Source organism: Microtus pennsylvanicus, chromosome 4, assembly GCF_037038515.1.
Source record: "Microtus pennsylvanicus isolate mMicPen1 chromosome 4, mMicPen1.hap1, whole genome shotgun sequence".
In the NCBI taxonomy this organism is placed as follows: domain Eukaryota; kingdom Metazoa; phylum Chordata; class Mammalia; order Rodentia; family Cricetidae; genus Microtus; species Microtus pennsylvanicus.
Window position 1 is genome coordinate 70308335 of NC_134582.1, and position 20602 is coordinate 70328936.

The following is a 20602-nucleotide window of genomic DNA, read 5'->3' on the forward strand; positions in this document are numbered from 1 at the left end:
TGGCACAGGAGACAACTTCCTGAATATAGTACCAGGAGCACAGACACTGAGATAGACAATTAATAAATGAGACCTCCTGAAACTGAGAAACTTCTATAAGGCAAAGGACACAGTCAACAAGACAAAACAGCAGCTTACAGAATGGGAAATCAACTCCACATCTGACAGAGGGCTGTTCATCAAAATATATAAAGAACTCAAGAAACTAGACATCAAAATACCAAATACTCCAATATAAAAATGGGATACAGATTTAAACAGAGAATTTTCAACAGAAGAATCTCAAATGGCTGAGATACACTTAAAGAATTGTTCAACATCCTTCGGTACCAGAGAAATGCAAATCAGAACATCACTGAGATACCATCTTACACTGTCAGAATGGCTTAGATCAAAAACACTAATGACAACCTATATATGCATAGATTTCCCTGGAAAGGGGAAATAGATGAGATCTCCTGGGTAAACTGGGGGTGGGGTTGGGTTGGTGGAGGGGAGGGTGATGGGGGACTCCTTTCTTTATGCTGTGAATATGTTGTATTACCATTGGTTAATAAAGAAACTTCTTTGGGCCTATTGTAGGGCAGAATATAGACAGGCTGGAAGGGATATATAGAGAAAGTAGGTGGAGGCAAGGAGACAGACACACAGGAATCTTACTGGTAAACCACAAGCCTCATGATAAATATAAAACAATAGAAATGAATTAATTTAAGATGTAAGAGCTAGCTAAAAATATGTTTAAGCTATTGGCCAAACAGTATTGCAACTAAGATAGTTTCTTTATGATTATTTCAGGTCTGGGCAGCTGGGAATGAACAAACAATCTCTGCCTACAGAATGGCACCCAAACATCTGTGGCTGATGCCTACCACCCACGTAGGGTCTAGGTTCTTGTGTGCCCACTGGAGTTGGGAGGAAAGAAGCTGAGATCATGCCCATGGTGCAGCACTCCCTGCCTGGACAGGTGGCAGGATCAAGTCTGCTAGGAGTACACAGGCAGGAGAGCATGGCAGATTCCCACATCCAGGCCACACAGTGTGCTGCATGACAGCTTTAGATTTTACTCAGATAAAAGGCATTTATATGCTACATGGTGTTATCCAGAGTTGAAGTGACGAGGACAGCTCCTACCTGGCAGTTCCAGAGCTGGCAGTGAATGTACCTCCACCATATTAAAAGGCAGAGAGAGGTGGAACCAGCATCCAGGGCCACTGCAACTAAGCTGCTTACCATTTTAAAAGTGCTCCTGATCAGAAAATAATTACAGATATGCAATAAAGACAAATTCAGACACAAATAAACCTCTTAATGGGTCACAGTATGTTTAAAAATGTACATAGGCTGGCTGGAGATATGGCTCAGCGGTTAAGAGCACTGATTGTTCTTCCAGAGGACCTGGGTTCAATTCCCAGCAGCCACATGGCAGCTCACAACTGTCTGAAAATGCAGTTACACAAGATCTGACACCTACACACCAATGCACATAAAATAAAGTTAAATAAATTATTAAAAAAAATGTACATAGGCTTGAGAGAGAGAAAAAGAGAGTATAGACAATTATAAAAAAAACAAATAGTTTTTAAAAAATAATAAGACAAAGTCTTTAAAGAGACAGTGTACAGTCATATATTAAGGAGTTAAAAAAGCAATCCATGTAAAGATGAAATATACACAGAGTCTGGATTATATATATTACCGTGGTTTCTTTAAATTTTTTGACTACAGAGAGAGATTTGATTTTGAGGGCTGCTAAGTTAAACCAACATATATACTTTAAAGGTATCTTGACTTCAAAATTTGGATCTAAGGATATGTTACTTTGGAAAAGAGGTTCTGCTTTTGTTTCCACAGGTAATAAAAAGTTGTGGGTTCCTTACTGGCTAATATGGTTTGATCTAACAAGATCCTCTGAAACAATGACCCAGATGGTCCAACATCCATAACAGCTTCAGGATTGCTGGCTGAGATGGACCTACCACATAGGAGACCCCACGAGAACTTGATTAACAGCATCCTCAAATCAGCAGAAAGTGGTCTAAAAAACAATGCCCGACTTCCCTAAATGATTGTTTATAAAGGCTTGTTTACATTTAAAGGGGGACATGCTACAGAGATCAATGCTTTGCATTGGTATGGATCTTGGTCTTAAGGTCAATTTTGTTATACTGTGTATATATTTCTGCTCTTTATTAAGGTATTGTGTTTGTGCAGATCATTAAAAATGTAATGTATAATTAAGAAATACAGGTTTATAGATAATTATCTATAATAGTCAAGTTTGTAGTCATGTTAGGTTTTATAGATTACAGAGATGTATTTCAGATGGATAGATATTCTTCAGATCTTTCAAAGACTACAGAATATGGCATTTAAAATGTTTTAAGAGCTTAGGACTTTACATGACAGTGAGACACATCTGCTCCTGGCAGCACCAATCTACTTCAAAAGGATGATGGACACTGAAGAAACTTGTTATGGAATTTGTCTTTTATGTGACAAAGCTAGACATTGCACTTGCCTGGATTGCTTGATGCTATGCTATGTAAACTAGACTTGCAGGACCCACAGAATAATGACTGCTGAAGTTGCCTAAAGAAGCTGAGACAGTCCTTCAGGGTTCTTGCTTCATGAAAGAGTCTTCTAGACATTCTGCAGGACACAGAAGAATGTGACTGACAAACTGCCTATATAGACGTAACTGTCTTTGAAATTTCCCACTTGACAGAAAAATCTGCCAGATACTATGGGTCTGTAGGGTAAGATGGCTGCCCCAATGTTACAGAAGAACTTTGGGTGACTGCCAAGGCAGTGAGCTATCTCTGTCAATTCTAGAGTTTTGGAAGTTACTTAAAATGCACTTCCTGTTAACTTAGGTTAACTTCTGGGGTCTTTGATGGAGTTAAAGAATAGATAGTTATAATTATAGTTTTCCTTAGTTATGATAAAAGGTAAAGTAGATATAAATATTATAACTATAATTCTTGCTTGATAACTGTTTTGTTGTATGTAATCTTGCTATGTTAAAGTTAAAACCTTCCTTTTTATTTAGACAGAAAGGGGGAGGTGATGTGGGGTTCTCTTCTATATGCTGTGAATATGTTTTATTACCATTGGTTAATAAAGAAACTGTTTTGGGCCAATTGCAGGGCAGAATATAGCCAGGCTGGAAGAGAGAGAGAGAGAGAGAGAGAGAGAGAGAGAGAGAGAGAGAGAAGGTGGAGTCAAGGAGATGCCATGTAGCCACTCAAGAAGACAGATGCTTGGGAACCTTACTGGTAAACCATGAGCCTTGTGGTAGAACATAAAATAATAGAAATGGGTTAATTTACGGTGTAAGAGCTAGCTAAAAATATGCTTAAGCTATTGTCCAAACAGTACTGCAATTAATATAGTTACTGTGTGATTATTACGGGTCAACATGGCCAGGAAACAAATGAGTGGCCTCTGCTTACAGGAAGGGATGGAGGGATTGGAACACGAGGGATTGGGTTGGTCGCGTTGGGAGTGGGACAGAGGGGGAGAATAATGAAAGAAGTAGCTTGCTAGATGGGGCTATTTTGGAGTTAGGAAGAAGCCTGGTGCCAGGAAAACTCTCAGGAATCCACAAGGATGACTGTTGCTAAAACTCATAGCAATAGTGGAGAGGGTGCCTGAACTGGCCTCCAATAATCAGACTGGTTACTATCTTAATTGTCAACAGAGAGCCTTCATCTAGTAATTGATGGAGGCAGAGGCAGAGATCCACAGTCAAGCACTAGTTGGAGTTCTGGGAGTCCAGCTGATGAGAGGAAGGAGGGATTGTACAACCAAGGGGGTCTATCATGATGGGGAAACACTGACCTGAGCTAGTGGGAGATTGCAAACTCTGGACTGACAGCTAGCGAGCTGCATGGGACTGACCTAGGCTCTGCATATGGATGACAGTTATGGAGCTTGATCTGTTCATGGGGCACCTTGCAGTGGGATCAGGACCAGTCCTTGGTGCATGAGCTGGCTTTTTGGAACCTATTCCCCATGTTGGGTTGTCTCACCCAGCCTTGATGTGGGGGAAGGAGGAGATGGTCCTGACTCAACTTGATCTGACATGCTTTGTTGATTCCCATGGGTGGAGGAGTGGATGTGTGTGTGTGTGTGTGGGGGGGGGAGATGTGAGGTGGGGAGAGGGAACAGGAAGAGAAGAGAGATGGGAAACTGTGGTTGGTATGTAAAATAAATGAAAATATTTAATAGAAAATGTGCTAAACACCACAAAGAAAAGATTTTTTATCTAGTTATTTGTAACTGAGCTCCTGTCTTGTAGCATTGAAAACCAGATCCTGGCTTCATCCACTGGGACACACAATCCATCCAGGAGCCTTGTCTCATATTCAGCAAGTGTGCAATTCTCTTTTGTCATCTCATGGTTTTGTGTTTGTTTTTACTTTAGAGGGCCTGGCTTTCTTGGTATCCTCTGTCCCCTCTGGCTCTTACACTCTTTGTTCCTCCTCTTCCATGGGGTTCCCTGAATTCGAAGGACAGGTATTTGGGTTAAATGGAGGTCTATCCTAAGATTCTAGTCTCCATGAATGTATTCCAGTAAGTGCTACACCATAGCTGTGGTGTCTGATTTCTACATACTCTCTATTGACAGATACCACTCTATGCTTCAGCTAAATTTTCTGCCAACCGTCAGTGTTTTTCTTCATTGTCTATAATGGTAGGATTATTGAGATGTAAGTAAGCCCTGGTCCCTCAGAGACTTAGCCATATCAATGCTGGGTTTTTACTGTAAGATAACTCAAATGGTATCCTAGTAATACTCAAATAGTATTTTATCTGAAAATGTCTCACTCAAACCAGTTAAGAAAATTTAAAAATGCTTCCTTAAACATATATCTGTCCTCTCAATAGCAAAAAACTACTTCATACCTGTTTGAGTGAAGCCTGTTTTGTATCCATTAGCTGCTCCATTTTCTGGAGCCACAGTTGATGGCACTGAAGGAATAGGTTTAGTGGAGTGGCAGACAGCAGAAGATTGTCGGCTTCTACATTCTAGAAGGGAGTAAAAACAGATACGAAGAAGGTAGTTTTTATTTTACTGGCAATGGGGACATAATCCATAAGATTTCTGAATAAGTCTCTGCTTCTTGAATGGTGGTAGCTTCCCTAATTATTGTTTCAAAGCCTTTTCAGACTGGTGAGTTCTTCCTAAGCCAGATGGTATGTTTAAGGCAAAGAACAATCACAATTCTATGGCCCACAGATTAGTTCCCACATGAAAAGTGCCAATAACCAATGCTGTCTTGTTAGTTTTATGGGTAAGACAGAGGCTAAAATGTCAATAATTATAAAAACATATTGAGCTTTTGAGATACCAGGTAACTTCTTGTTCATAATTTATTTAAGCATACAATAACAACTTTAATCCATCTAGTCTGCTTCCATTTGAACGAATATTCAAACACCAGAGAAATAAAAACTGTATAGATAAAGATAAAAATTAGAAGCAAATTATTATTACTATTATTTATTTATTTTGTTTTTTTGAGATAGGGTTTCTCTGTAGCTTGGAGCCGTTCCTAAAACTTGTTCTGTAGACCAGGCGGGCCTCAAACTCACTGAGATCTGCCTACCTCTGCCTCCTGATGCTGGGATTAAGCAAATTATTATTACTCTCAGTTCATATTTAAGGAAATAGGTAAGAAATTATTGATAATGTAGTGGCAATATTGACATTAAGTGTCCGATATTAATGGGGTTTGTTAAGTTGGGAACGTAGCCCTCAGCCCCTGGCATCCATCCCGGACTCCCTGGCCTGGGAGTCGTTTTGGTCTGGACTCCAAATCCCAGCATGCCAGGTCCTGACCCCTCCCCCTGAGATCAGGACCACTCCCACAGGGTATTTAAATGGGTTCCCAGAGGAGAAACAGGGTGGTTTGGGGTTTGCATGGGCTTCCTGCTGTCCTGTCTCCCCTGCCCTGCCATGTGCTCGGCCACCCAAGACCACCTAACTTAATAAAACAATGGGCATTTTGATTTGGTTTGATTTGACCTAATTGGACTTTTTTTTTTTTTTGTGCTGGAAGAGCTTCCCTTTTTTTATTTTTTCTTAACAGGGCTCTGATATGATTCTAATTGTACTGTGAGCTGATTCAGTGAACACTGTGGCAGTCTCTTGGACTTCAAGTTCCAACTAAATTTACCATTACTAGTCTCAAAGAACAGCACATGAACTAAAGACATAAATGGTTGTATGACAGGGTTATAAGAGTTCTAAAGAAAGTCCCCATGGGAATGAGACATGCAAAGGCTGAAGCACCCTACACTATGACTTTCTAAAAGGGATTGTATTACATGTATATATGCATATCGATATTATGTGATTTTGTGTAGGTAAATAATACGATTTCAGTTCCAAAATAAAAACTGTGGTATGAGCCTACTTTTAAAAAAAGGCCAGTGAGTCAGGCAATAGTGGCTCACGCTTTAATCCCAGCACTCAGGAGGCAAAGGCAGGTGAATCTCAGTGAGTATGAGGCCAGCCTGGTCTACAAAGCAAGTTCCAGGACAGCCAGGACAGTTACACAGAAAAACCCTGTCAAAAAAAAAGAAAGAAAAGAAAAGAAAAAAGGCCAGTGAGGTGGCTCAGAGGGCAAAGGTGCTCACCAACAAGCCTAACACAGAAGTTTGTCTCTGGAACAGTGAAGGGAGATAACACTAGAAAGAGAAACTCTCTTAGCACTAAGAAGTTAAATATATTTATACAAGCAAAAGAAAAGCTAAGGAAAAATGTTAAAAAAATAGAGATATGATATTTATCAAGTTTTTAGTCTTTAGGGTTTATGGTATTCAAGAAGACTTTCTAGAGAAAAATTCTTTAGCTTTTGCCAGATAAAGAACTATGAATGAAATTCTTAAGGTTCAGTGGTTGTGAGATTGAAGCTCTGAGGACAGTGGCTTGGTACAGGCCACATCATTTCTTTCCCATGGTGTTACACAATGTTCCTCAGAGGCAGCTGAGAGTCACTGTGGTGGAGGACTCAGATACAAATATGTTCCTGGAATTCGGATTCATGCTATTCCATAGTTAGACACAAAGCTTATGCAGGCAAGAAGGGTAAAGATAATGACTCTAGAGAAAAGCTGTCAGTGGCAGAAGAAGCTGCTTTGGGACAGTGACTAAATCCATGGTGATTCCCACCAAGCAGCCCTCTAACCTGATGCTAATTCCAAAGGAACCCAACTGCCAACCCACCCATATGCTTCCTCGGGCATCCAGAAGACTGGAGTGCTTATTTGAGATTTGTTTTTTTTCGGTAAAATAAAAATAGAAAAAAAATGTAGATTGGTGAGAATTATTGACAAACTGAAATAAAGCAAAGAACTCAGGAAAACAAAAAGGCACCGGGCTTAATTTCCCAACCCCAGAGCTGCAAGTGCTCTCTAAAGACAAATCTAGAGACTTGCTCTTTCCTACACTCACAGGCTCCAGTTAATTAGAACAAGGGATAAATCAGACATTTTAGAACAGCCTTTTGAACTTGAGCTGTTTACCTACCCACACCTGTACCCTGAACCCTGTGAGGGTCACCAGTCACCATCCCCCTCTCCCTCCTGGAGTTTCCTGTACTCTGAACCCTGTGAGGGTCACCAGTCACCACCCCCCACCCCCTCCTGGAGTCTGAACCCTGTGAGGGTCACCAGTCACCACCCCCTCCCCCTCCTGGAATTTGATTTACCTTTCCAGCAGATGAGAGGCCCCTTTGCTAGCACACCCTGGGAGGTCCTGACTAGGTAGTACTTCAAGTGCTTCTGCTTCTTCGGCTGGGTGGTGAGCTTCAAGTTAATGTGGTTGGAAAATTCCGTGAAATATCGAAACCCCCTCTCTCCACAACCAATACAATTTCCAGAAAACCCTGAAATGGGGAAAGTCAAGGTTACTAGTGGCCTTGTACTTCTAAATGCAAAAAGTATAAAAATATTCATAGTCTATGAACCAAGAGTGTCTCAACTATTCAGAAATACTTCGGAAGAGGAAAGAAAATGAGGGTAAGGTTTTAGTACCCCCTCACCATGCGCCCCATCTTTTCTCTTTTATTTTAAATTCTTCAGATATAATTGCAAAGAAACCAACTCTTGTAAACTGGTATTTTATGTTCAAAAAGATCAAGTAATTTAAGATTGCTCCAAGGCTGTTATTTAACATGAAATTCACAGTCAAATTACACTAACAGTAGAGTCATTTTTAACAGTAAGAGACTGGGAATAAATTAAATGCTACTATAACAGGATAATAGTTAAATGAAGAGTATCATGTGACAGAATTTATATAGTATATAAAGACAGGAAAATTGGGTGGGGCTGAGGAGTAAGATCAGAGATAAAATGCCTAGCTGCAGAAGACCCTGCATCAGAGGTCCAGCACTGGGAAAGGGAAGGAGGAGGAGGAGGGAGGGAAGGGGAGGGAGGAGGAAAGAGGGATGGAGGGAGGGAAAAGAAGAATGGAGGGAGGAAGGAGAGGAAGGAGGGAGATAGGGAGGAAGGGAAAGGGGAGGGGAAGGAAGGGGGGAAGAGAGAAAGAAATTTTTGTGCTAAAGCTCTTCAGCCTCTTCCTTTCTTTTTTCCTTCATTTTTTCAAGATAGGGTTTCTCTGTATGATAGTCCTAGTTTGCTTTGTAGACCAGGCTGGCCTCAAACTCACAGAGATCCGCCGACCTCTGCCTCCCAAGTGCTGGGATTAAAGGCCTGAGCTACCACCACAGCCCAGCCTGTTCCTTTCTAAGAACCTGCTGGGGGCTGGGGGTGAATGCCAGACTATGATATGCCTAAATGAAAACAGCTTATGAAACTGTCACATTATATAATGAACAAACAATAACTTTAACTTAAAATATCACTGCTTACTTTTTTCATTACTTAAAAATTATGTAATCATTAATTACTTGTTGTTTATTAGTCTAAAAAAGTTTTTTAAGAGCTTGTGGGTCCTACTACTGGTTGTCTGCATGGTTCACCACAGCATCTTGTCCCTAGAGACCACAGCCTATGGGTGCATGACAAACAAGCATCTGGTCCAAGATGGGACAGTTAGAATCTCTCTTCTAGAATTTTATCTAGATGGTACTGGACCCTAGATTTGCAAAGGTTTGTAAATTGGAGCCCATATGTGTTTGGTTTCAACTACACATGAACTCTGGCTTGGGGAGAGTAAGCTGACAGGAGGGAGAGGGCCGCATGGGCAGAGCTGAGCTCCTGGACACCGCTGGTCCTGTGAGAGCTAAAGACAGCTCTGTGAAATTCCCTTTTCTCTCTACTCACCTAGCTTCTTCAATCTTTTATACTGAATGTCTGAACAATCCCTTAGACTATTAAACAAAATAAGACTCTCAATGGCCTGGCTGGAGCAGATGTGACAGGAGGAAATGGAGAAAGCTGGGAGTTTAAGAAACCATGTACTGTTTTATGAAAAATCAGCCATTTAATACAAATAAGAGCTCCTTTAAGACACAAAAGAAGGAAGGAGCAGTAAGACAGCGAGTTCCTTTACTCACATCTGATGAGAAGAGAACACACATACTGTCATACAGAAGGATGAACAAAGGGTGAAGACAAGGATCCCTGTATCCAGTATAAAGACCGGGTATCTGTCTACAATAACTGAAAAGAAGACCACTGACAAACTGGCACAATCTTCAAACCCCTAAACCATATGTATTAACCATATATGTTATAATCGGCATATATTAACAAGGATAAAGAGAGAAAGGCCACACGAATAAAAAGAACATTTCACAATATCTCCACTGGAGAATACTAATAATTCAAAGCATTTATAAACAGGCTGCCCATCCAACCATCCAACCCTCCAACTACCCATTTATCCATCCATCCATCCATCCATCCATCCATCCATCCATCCATACATACATACATCCATACATACATATATGTAATAGTACATCTATCTGTCCATTCAACCATCCAATCTTCCATCCTTGTGTTTGTCCATCCATCCAACCAACAGACACAAAATCTGACAGTGCTTTCTATATTATGAGGTTTCCTCTAGTCATGAAGAAGAACCAGCGATGGATTATGAGACATTTTTTTAGGGTTTTGAGTCAGAGCTATACCTCATCTGTTCCATTACAAGAGACTATCATGCTTTTAAAATGTTACTTACGTTTCCCAAATTGTTTTATATTACCAACGAGTCTTAAGTATATGATTGAAAGGACTATCTCTTATCATTTCCCCTCCATGTCATAGTTTAGCTTGAATTTCATTACACAGTACAGTCTGAATAACTACTATTGAATGAAGAAATTAACAAATGAGATCTTGGGTCTTCTTTGTTAATTTACTACAATTAATAATATTTACCATTAGATTTCCGTTCTAAACTGTGTGCTAAATTTCATTTAAAGACAAAATGAATCCATGTTTGGTTCAGTGCCAGTAACAAACTTAGAGCCTCTCTCCTCATTTTTTTTTTGACAAGGTCTCATTATGAAGCACAGGGTGACCATGAACTCTTGGTCCTTCTGCTTTACTCTCCAATGCTGGGATTATAGGTGTGTGCAACTGTGCCCATTATATATTCTTGACACTTATGAAACATGAAAATGACCAGTAGATGTTAAACAATATTTGGCTCTGAACTATAATTTAAGAAGCCTTCATATAGTTCTAGTCCTTGGAAGGCAGAGGCAAGTGGATTTCTTGTGAACTCAAGGTCTACATAGTGAGTTCCAAACCAGTCAGGGCCACAAAATAAGATCTTATCAAGAAAGGAAGAAAGGAAGGAAGGAAGAAAAAAGAAAAACAGAGAGAGAGAAGAAGAGAAAGAGAGAGAGAGAAAGGAACGAAAGAAAGGTGTGGGAGGGAAGACCTCTATATATTATGTTTAGGGTTACTTTCTAACTTAAGATACTATATTGATGTTTTTCAAGGCTTTCTGGTATTGTATAATTTAGATGATTGTGTAAAACTAAAATAAAAATCAACTCACAAACAATACAGCTTAATTCTTTGTCCCTTACTTTTACTTATATTTGTACTTTAAAGATATGGTTCTATCTAAATAAAAGGAATTCTGAGAACCTCTAGAAAAACAGCAGCAAAATAACATGAAAGCTTATATACCTGTCTTTTTATTGCAAAACAAATTCAAAACCAGCTAGGTGTGGTGGTGTACACCTTTAATCCAGCACTATGGAGGCAAAGCAGACCTTGATGCAGGTTCCAGGCAACCCAAGTCTACACTGTGAGATCTGTCCTGTCTTAGTTAGGGTTACTATTACTGCAGTGAAACACCATGACTCAAAGCAGGCTGGGGAGGAACGGGCTTATTTGGCTTATATTTTCACATCATGGTCCATCACTTAAGGAAGTCAGGACAGGAACTCAAACAGGGCAGGATCTCAGAGGCAGGAGCTGATACAGAGGTCATGGAGGGAGCTGCTTACTGGCTTGCTCATCATGGTTTGCTCAGCCTGCTTTCCTATAGAACCCAGGACCACCAGCCCAGAGATGGCCCCACCCCCAATGGCCTGGGCCCTCCTCACCAATTACTGATTAAGCAAATGCCCTATCCCTGGATCTTATGGGGACATTTTCGCAACTGAGGTTCCTTCCTTTCAGATGACTCTAGTTTGTGTCAAGTTGACATAAAACTAGCCAGGACACTGTTTCAGAACAAGACAATAACAAAAACAACCAAAGAAACCAAACCCACCCACCCTATTTTTCTTATGATGTAGTACAGACAATTATGTTGTGAAAAAGCCAAGAATCTAAGCCAGAAAATAATTCTGAGACATTGTTATATATTTCATGGCATTTTATATATCCTGAGTTATTTAAGTGAATTGATAAAATGAGAAGCATCTATTAGTTACCTTTCTTGTTACTGTAATAGACGGATACAGAAATAGCATAAAGGAATGGTTCATTCATGCTCATGGTTCAAGGAATGCAATTTGTCTTAAGGAAGGAAGAGGTTGGAGCAGCTCCTGGCTGGAGTATCAGCAGCGTGAGGCACCTGATTACTCTGTAGTAGCCCTCCAGCCAGGCTCCACCTCCTAAAGGTTACCTGCCTCTGAAAACAGCACTACTTAGTCGGAACCAGTGCCCAGACACAAGAGCCTGTGTGTGACATCTTGATATAAACTTTACTGAGTGACAATTTCACAGACATATGAACATTCTGATTATTATGCCACTCTCTAGTCTTCAGCCTGTTGGAGATATTTTACATTCAAACTAATCATATCTATGAGGCATTAGGTAGTACTGAAAATTCGCAAATAATTCACAAACTATTGAGAATTGACATTTGGTTCAGATCAGTGACTATAAAGAATAAATTTCACTTTATTTAATAAATGCAAATTTTTACATGACTAATGGTGAACTGAGATCATTCCACTTGCTAAACAAACACTCTACTCTCACACCTAAAATATTAAATTCGGATAAATTGTATGCCGCTTTTTAATTTTCTCAAAAATTTTGCCTGTCTAATTTTTGATAATAAAAATGTAAAATATATTTAAGTTAATGAGAGAAAAATATTTCCTCTAACTAAATTCAGGGACATACAAATAAAATTCTCTGATAATTTTCAATTAATATGTATTTCAACTCCCTTCTCCTCGAAATAGTGTTACAGACATTAAACACTCACCTAAAAGTGCATTTTTCCCATGGTCATCTGGTAGAAATCGCTTATCCACAGCACAGACTAGGATGTGTTCAGGAAGATTGGGAGACTTGGCCCCCACCAGGAGGAATCCTGCTGGGATGTCAATTTGCTCCATACACAGTGACACCAAACGCAAATCCTTTCCTGCTTGACAAAAGCCTGGAAATAGAAGAACAAGTAGAATTTTAGGGAAGGTACTTTCCTTATCCCCATCTGGAAGGCAGAGTTATCTATGGAAATCACTTATAAGGACTCAACACCTATGGACCTCCAACAAGAAGACTCTCCTCTCTGGTTCCATCAAGATGACAATTCATGTTTTCTGGCCCACAAGTAAGGCAATCATAAATATATAGCAAACCCTGGGAAGCGTGTATAAATGTTATATGCACATAGTAAGGTTTTACATTCTCTCTTTCTGTCTTTCTCTGTGCGTGTGTGTGTGTGGCGTACTTACATGTGAGTGTGAATGTATGTGTTGAGGAGCCTGCAGAGGCTCAACTGTCAATTGTCTTCCTCAATTATACTCTACCTTATTTTGAGAGTCTCTCATTGGATCTGGAACTCATCAGTCTGGATAGGGTGGTGGTTATTAGTTCCAGGGGTCTATATGTATTCTCTTACTAAACCCCAGCAGAATAGGATGATGGAGGAAGCTTTGTTAACCAATCATCTTTAAGAAGTAGAACCGGAGCCCAGGAAGAAAATCTGGGACGAACCAGGTGCTCGCACTCTGGGTGATTCCCGTGGGACACAGCAGAACTTGGACTTCTCATTCTTGTGGAGTGAGTTTCCCCTTATAATAAGTTATATCTTTAAGCTGGCCTGGTTATTTCCCAAATCGAGTTAACTAATACATGGGAGTTACAGGTTTGGGATCTGAGTGCAGGTCCTGATCCTCGGAGCAAAGCTGTGTTACCAACGGTCCATCTCCCTAGCCAAGTGTCTTTGTTTTCAATAGGAAGTCACTTCAACTGGACAAGCACAGTCACTAAACAAGGAGCTCCCATGTCACAGCAGCAGAGACTGAAGCTGAGAGCTTGGTGACTCATCAGGGAGTGGTCAGTTAGAACTCAGAACATACTGTTTTCTAGAGAAGCCAAGACGTGGCAAGTCCTTGTGTAATCCCTTTGTGATGGACTATTACATCCACTCATTAGTGCACAATTTAGAAACATGCTTCACAGGCCTAAAGATACAGAATCGAACAGAACATTTTCCTTTAAGAACTCACACAGCCAGGCGGTAGTGGCGCACCCTTTAATCCCAGCACTCAGGAGGCAGAGGCAAGTGGATCTCTGTGAGTTTGAGGTCAACCTGGTCAATAGAGCAAGGACAGCCAGGGCTGCGCAGAGAAACCTTATCTCAAAAACAAAACAACAACAACAACAAAAACCAAACAAACAAGCAAATGAACATACATTGTGCTAATTAGAAGTGTGATAGTGAGTAATTCCAGACACACCACAGAGGACAGCTACGGTCCTATTGTAGGCGTCCTAGGTGAGCATTTCCAGAGCTTGCCAGACTCTGAACACCACTCTAGACAAGCTACTTAAATAACCCACCTTTCTAGCCACCGTTGGTTGGTCCAGATGTAGGCATCTGATAAAATCGTGCCATTCAAAGATTTTGTATAGGAATTTTCAACATGGAGCTGGGGGTGAGGAGGCATGACCCAGTTTGATCTCTGTCACCTTTATTGTTTCTTGACCTGCGTGAGAAGTCTCTTGGCAGAGACAGGAAGCTGGGCAGGTGGGGTGACAGTGACTGGATTCTGAAGCCCATCTGTGTTTGCATTTTCCAGGGTTTGGTCCTGTCATCTTTAGCTTCCAACAATTTCTTTATTTTGTCTAAGCTTGTTTCATTGGGGTTCTGTCACTTGCATCAGGAGGTTGAGAAATGCTATTCCAGAAACCCATGGAAAGTGGCAGATAAATACCTAACTGACACACACAAACCTGGGAGAACACTATCCTCATTACTCATAACACAGCTGTGAATAATTGTGTGATCTATGAGCAGTAATTCAGATCATGATTTTAACCACAAGTCAACAAATAACTGGATGCCATCAGTTAGTATATGAAAAAGGAAAAACACAAAACTCATCAAAACATTGTATAGTCCTAGGTGCATACCAATCTAACATGCTTTGAATCATCAGAAGTTAAAAGCAGGTATAATAGAATTAGAAAAATGAACAAAAGCCCACAGTGATCAAAATAATGTTGCTCAACCACTTAACACTTACAGATCCCCTTTAATGTTAATGAATATCTAGCATTCACGATGTGATACCAAAAATAACTTCCTTGACAATTGTATTTTGTTACTCAAAATGTCATTTGTTTATCAAAAATTATTAATATGCATGAGGCACGTTACTTATTCAGTTTACAATGGACTTTTTTAGATCCAATGGGCACATAGGGCCCTCTAAAAAATCTGTTTCTTCTACTGCCATTAGGTGACAGAGTTCAAAGGCTTGGAAGTTGGGAATTAACAATGATGCCATTGGTGGTGTGCTGGGGGAACAGTCTTTGTACACTGTAAATATGTATTACACTCATTGCTGACAAAAAGCTGATTGGCCAATGACTAGGCCCTTTTTAGGGCAGAGAGAATGCTGGGAAGAAGGATGGAGTCAGAGAAGATACCATGAGCCATAGAGTGAGCAGGATGGGAAGTACATATATGAGGTAAATGAATCTCAGGGAAGCATAGAGATTAATAGAAATGGGTTAATTTAAAATGTAGGAGTTCACATATATAAAATGAAGGACACTATAGTGCCATTTCATTTGTATGTTAATAAATAAAGCTTGCCTAAAGATCCGAAAAGTGAAACAGCCACACTGATCAGCCTTACAGACCAGGCAGTGGTGACACACACTTTTAATCCCAGTAGTCACACTAGTTTACCATAGAAATCAGGCAGTAGTGGTGCACGCCCTTGATCCCAGAATAGAGAGGAGACAGCTCTCGGTCTCAGCTTTATTCTAAGGTTTCTTGGAGGCAGGATCACTATTTTTGGACTGAGGTTGAGGTAAGAACCAGTGCTTCCCTTTTCTAGTTGAACCCCAATATCTGTCTCTGAGTTTTTATTAATCATGTTTCAGGACACACTTCAATCTGGCAAAAGGCAACCTAAGAATGGGGTACATGGCTATGATCCACTTGGGGGCAGAAATAGACTTTTTCATCAAATTAGAAAATACTTGGGGATGGAGAGATAAGTTGATTAAAAGTACTGCTGAGTTCATTTCCTAGCCCGACATAGGACCGGCTTACAATCACCTGTAACTCCAGCTCCAGGGGATTTGACACCATCTTCTGGTCTCAAGCACATAGAACCTCACACAGATATAAAGCATATACAATTTAAAATAAAACAAAATTTTTTTTAAATTATACAATACTGATCCAGGAAGTACTTGAAAGTATTGAAAGGAGTATCAAGATTGCTCACCAAAGAGATTATTAGATGCTGATGAAGCTAGAACACAATTTCCATAGGAAGTGGCATCCTTACTCTTAAGTATGACTTGCTTCAAGAGTTGGGACATCAACTACCTTGATAACCAGCATGGATTAATCATTGATGAGAAATTTATGACTGGCTATTAATTAAACTATCTCTAGGAGCTGCCTTTGTCACTAAGGCTGAGGAAGTGAGTCTCTTCAAATGTGACTCTATATTGAACGGAGATGGCAACCACAACCTGTATCAATTTGCAAAATTACTGCAATGTGGTTAGAACATTATGTGGTAGAACCTTGAAGTTGGGGTTGGAGGGATGGCTTGCGGTTGAGAGTACTTGCTGCTCTTGCAGAGGATCACAGTTTGGTTCCCAGCACCTATGCTGTGTGACTTACAACTGTCTGTGACTCCAGCTCCAGGGATCCAACACTCTATTCTGGCCTCTGTGACCTCATGTGCACATATTAACATGCAAACACACATTTTAAAAACAAAATAAATCTTAAAAGAACCAAACCTAACCTTAAGGTCACCATTACATTGTTGCTTAGCAAGTAGCTCTTATAAATTCAGGGATTAAAATTAAAATTATAATTCCTAAGTCTAAGACACTTAGGAATTATATGTGAAATTTATTTTTAAAAGTTTATTATTATTATTGTATGCGTGTGTGATTTGGGGGTGTGCATGTGCCACAGCAGGTACATGGAAGCTATGAAAGCTGGGAAACTCAGGCAAACACAGGAAGGTAGTTCTGCTAATTCATCCAAATGTGCTCATGGGTATATGAAGCTGAATTTCTTGCCCTTACTCATTCAGATATTCCCTTCATAAGGAGCCACTGGCAGCTGACGGCTGCTGGGAGAGGGAGAGTCTGTCTTTTGCTAGTGTGTTCTCATTGGTAGGTTTCCCATGCTCCAGTGTGCGGCTCCATGCAATGCACATACGTAAAGCACTAACTGGATGAAGTGGGTTGCCAGAGAAAAAAAAGACATGAAGTTGGGAGTGAGACACTTTGGGGAAATTGGAAAAGGGAGATGGGAAAGTGGACACAATTGTATATCATTGTGTGTATATAGATATATATATGAAGTTCAAGAATAAACACAGCTATAATTTTAAAATTACAAAATTAGAAATAGGAATGTACTTTAGTAGTAGTACATAACATGTGCAAGGTTCTAGTTCAATTCCTAGTAACACATAGACACACACACAAACATACAGACACACTGATATACATAAACACACACACACATATACAGAAATCAGTGAGATTATATAAATGCACCAATATGATTTTAGACATCAAAAAATTAATGTTTGCTTTCTTTTATTTGAAGCTCACTATGTAGCTCTGACTGGCCTAGAACTTGCTACATAGATCAGGCTGGCCTTGAGCTCACAGAGATCCACCTGTCTTTGCCTCACAAGCACTAAAAATTAATGTTATAAAGATTAGAAAATAGTAATTATGACTCAGCCTAAATTTTATCACATAGAGCAAAAATACAAAAATTGTGGAAATAAATTTCTATATTCCTTAATCTCCAATCATACAAATTCCATAACTTCGGCCTCAAATGTAGTTTTGGAAGCCAGGAATATAGTTCGATGGGAGAGTGCTTGCCTAGTATGCAAGTCCTGGTTCTACAGCCAGAATGGGAGAGGAGTGGAAGAGTAGAGTTTAGATTGTTTTTTAAATGCTGAAAACATTTAAATCTATTTGTCTCTCCTAAAACAAAGTATAATCTTTTATTTTTGAATTTCAACAACACAATTTTTTATTCTCCAACTTAAAGCTAATTAAACTACAACTATTAAATTATAAACTGTAGACAGTTGTTGTATAGCATAAATATCAAAAAATATGTTACTATACTGGTCAGTCTCCAATAAATGTTTTTTATGTAGAGCTAAAATTTCTATCAATGATGGAATTATTTCAAAATGCTCGAGGAGTTCAAAAGTGTAATTTTTTTGATTTTTCAAGATAGGGTTTCTCTGTAGCTTTGGGCCTGTTCTGGAACTAGCTCTGTAGAGCAGGCTGGCCTCGAACTCACAGAGATCCATCTACCTCTGCCTCACAAGTGCTGGGATTAAAGGCATGTGCCACCACCACCAGGCCTCAAAAGTGTCTTACTAAAAGAGATTTGTGACTCGTAAAGAATGGGGGACTCTAAAAATTCTAATCTCCCAGTATGCAAATGAGAGAAAGGTTCAGGAAGGTTAACCAAATGTCCAAGGCCAAACAGCCATAAACCAACAACCTGATCTCTAACTCCAATCTCCACACCTCTCTCTGGCCATAAAGGCACATGCCAAAAATTCTATAGCTCTGAATACTAAGTCTGCAAGACCTTGAATTTCAAGACCAGCCTGGGGTAGAGAGTGAGAATCGATCTCACAACCAAATAAAAAAGGAAAACCAAAACCAAAATCAACAACAGCATCACCAGATCCCAGAAAAAGGTTGGCTGAAGAGATGACTCCATTGTAAACAGCACTTGCTGCTCTTTTAGAGGCCCCCAGTTTGGATGCCGGTACCTACATGCCAGCTCCTGGAGGAATCTGATGCCTTCTTCTGGCCTCTTTGGGCAGCAGTACTCATGTGGGGACACACACACACACACACACACACACACATACATGTCAACAAAAATTAAATAGATCATAAAAACCAACAACAACCAAAACCAACAAGCACTTCTGACTTGTCTATGCTTCCCCCAACTCCAGTACAACCCAGGACACCACACTAGAACCTCTTCCTTGCTTGTTTTTTGTCAATCTTATCACTTGTTTTCACTGTGCCTGCTTTAAGCTAAATTCTGTGGAGCATTTGATATGACATCCCTTGTCAACTATGATTATGGCACTATCTACCTATCTCATATTCACTGATGAATCCTTAAAATACAAGGTTTTAACTATGAGTGCTGGCACCCAACTTTCATGCCAGCTACTCAGCAGGCTGAGGATGTTGAGAACTAAGAGTTTGTCAGTCTGGAAAGTTTTTACAAACCACAAAATGTTCTATGTTTAGAATATAATGTTTCTTTTTTCTTCTCTTCCTCTCCCGCTGCACCCCCCTCAGTAGGCCAAAGGTCCATGTCAGGTGTCTTCTTCAATTCTAATCTCCACCCTATCCTTCTAAGATAGGGTCTCTCACAGAACCTGGATTCACTAATGGAAATGTGTGCCCACCTAAGTCTCACTCTTTTACTGTGGATGCTGAGAATCTGAACAGCTCCGTCTCCACTGACAGAGCCATCTCCCCAGTCCAGAGAGTGACTCTTGTGGTGAGACTTCTCTCATGGCAAGGTGGGAGAGGGCAAACTACTGTTTTAGCCCCTGACTAAACAGAGTTGAGAAGGCACAATGTTGGTAGGAGGCTGCTTGTTCGTCCCCGCCGCCTGGCTAGTTTAGCCCCAAAATAACCACACAGAAACTGTATTAATTAAAACACTGCTTGGCCCATTAGCTCTAACTTCTTATTGGCTAACTCTTACATCTTAGTTTAACCCATTTCTATTAATCTGTGTATTGCCACATGCTTATCGGCTAAGTTTTGGCAGCTTGTCTTACTCTGGCAGCGGATCCATGGCATCTCTCTGACTCCGCCCTTCTTCCTCCCAGCATTCAGTCCAGTCCTCTCCGCCTACCTAAGTTCTGCCCTATCAGACCAAGGCAGTTTCTTTATTCGTTAACCAATACAAGCAATACAGAGAAGGACCTCCCACACCAGCACAACGTGGAGAGTGCCCACAGAAAGTATGGTATTTTTAAATGGAAGAATTATTATTTCAGAGTCATTTCTGGGGCACAATGGAAACTATGTAACTCATTGAAATGAAGAAGCATGAACAGTTTTTAGTATGGCAGGCTTGGGGATTCCCATTTAGGGTGGGAGGATAGAGGTCAAAAATAATAATCATTAAACAATAAATGGACTCTTTAAGAAGCACACTTTCTAGTCTTCTTGGTTAAAAACATTGGTACCTGAGACAATGGAAAGATAAAATGTGGAGGATGGTCTGTGAAAAGGGTGCAAGAACCAATGAAAAGAGCTTCCACGTCTGAAACGAAAACTCTTTAAATAATACTCAGCAGTCTTGTGTATAACACAAACCAGAAAATACATATCGACAAGGTTAGACATAAATATCTGAACAAATTAAAAAAGGTGGAGAAGAAATGGATATCAATGAGGTAAAAACTTCAAATAAATATATGTTGCTTCTTTGCCCCCAGTTATGCATACATAAATTCCACCTCTGGGATCCTCATCTAGTCTCTGAGTCATCAGAAGAAAAACAAACTCTTTGAATAAAGAAATTTTTTTACAAGATCTTTGATTAATATTCTAAAATTGCCAGGGCCATCAAACCCAGGAATAAAACCTATGAAAATGTCACACCTAAGAGGAA

General features: G+C 40.0%; 1 protein-coding gene across 5 annotated transcripts in view; it reads right to left on the reverse strand.

The window, feature by feature from the left end:
* Greb1l (GREB1 like retinoic acid receptor coactivator) overlaps window positions 1–20602 on the reverse strand; it is a 254743-nt gene that overhangs the window by 91472 nt on the left and 142669 nt on the right. For all 5 annotated transcript variants that reach the window (XM_075969307.1, XM_075969306.1, XM_075969308.1 and 2 more), the window contains exons 5-7: window positions 12671–12847; window positions 7722–7898; window positions 4912–5034 (exon numbers count right to left, since the gene is read on the reverse strand). In XM_075969307.1, coding sequence (XP_075825422.1) covers window positions 4912–5034; window positions 7722–7898; window positions 12671–12847 — 477 coding nt within the window. The remainder of the gene's footprint in view (window positions 1–4911; window positions 5035–7721; window positions 7899–12670; window positions 12848–20602) is intronic.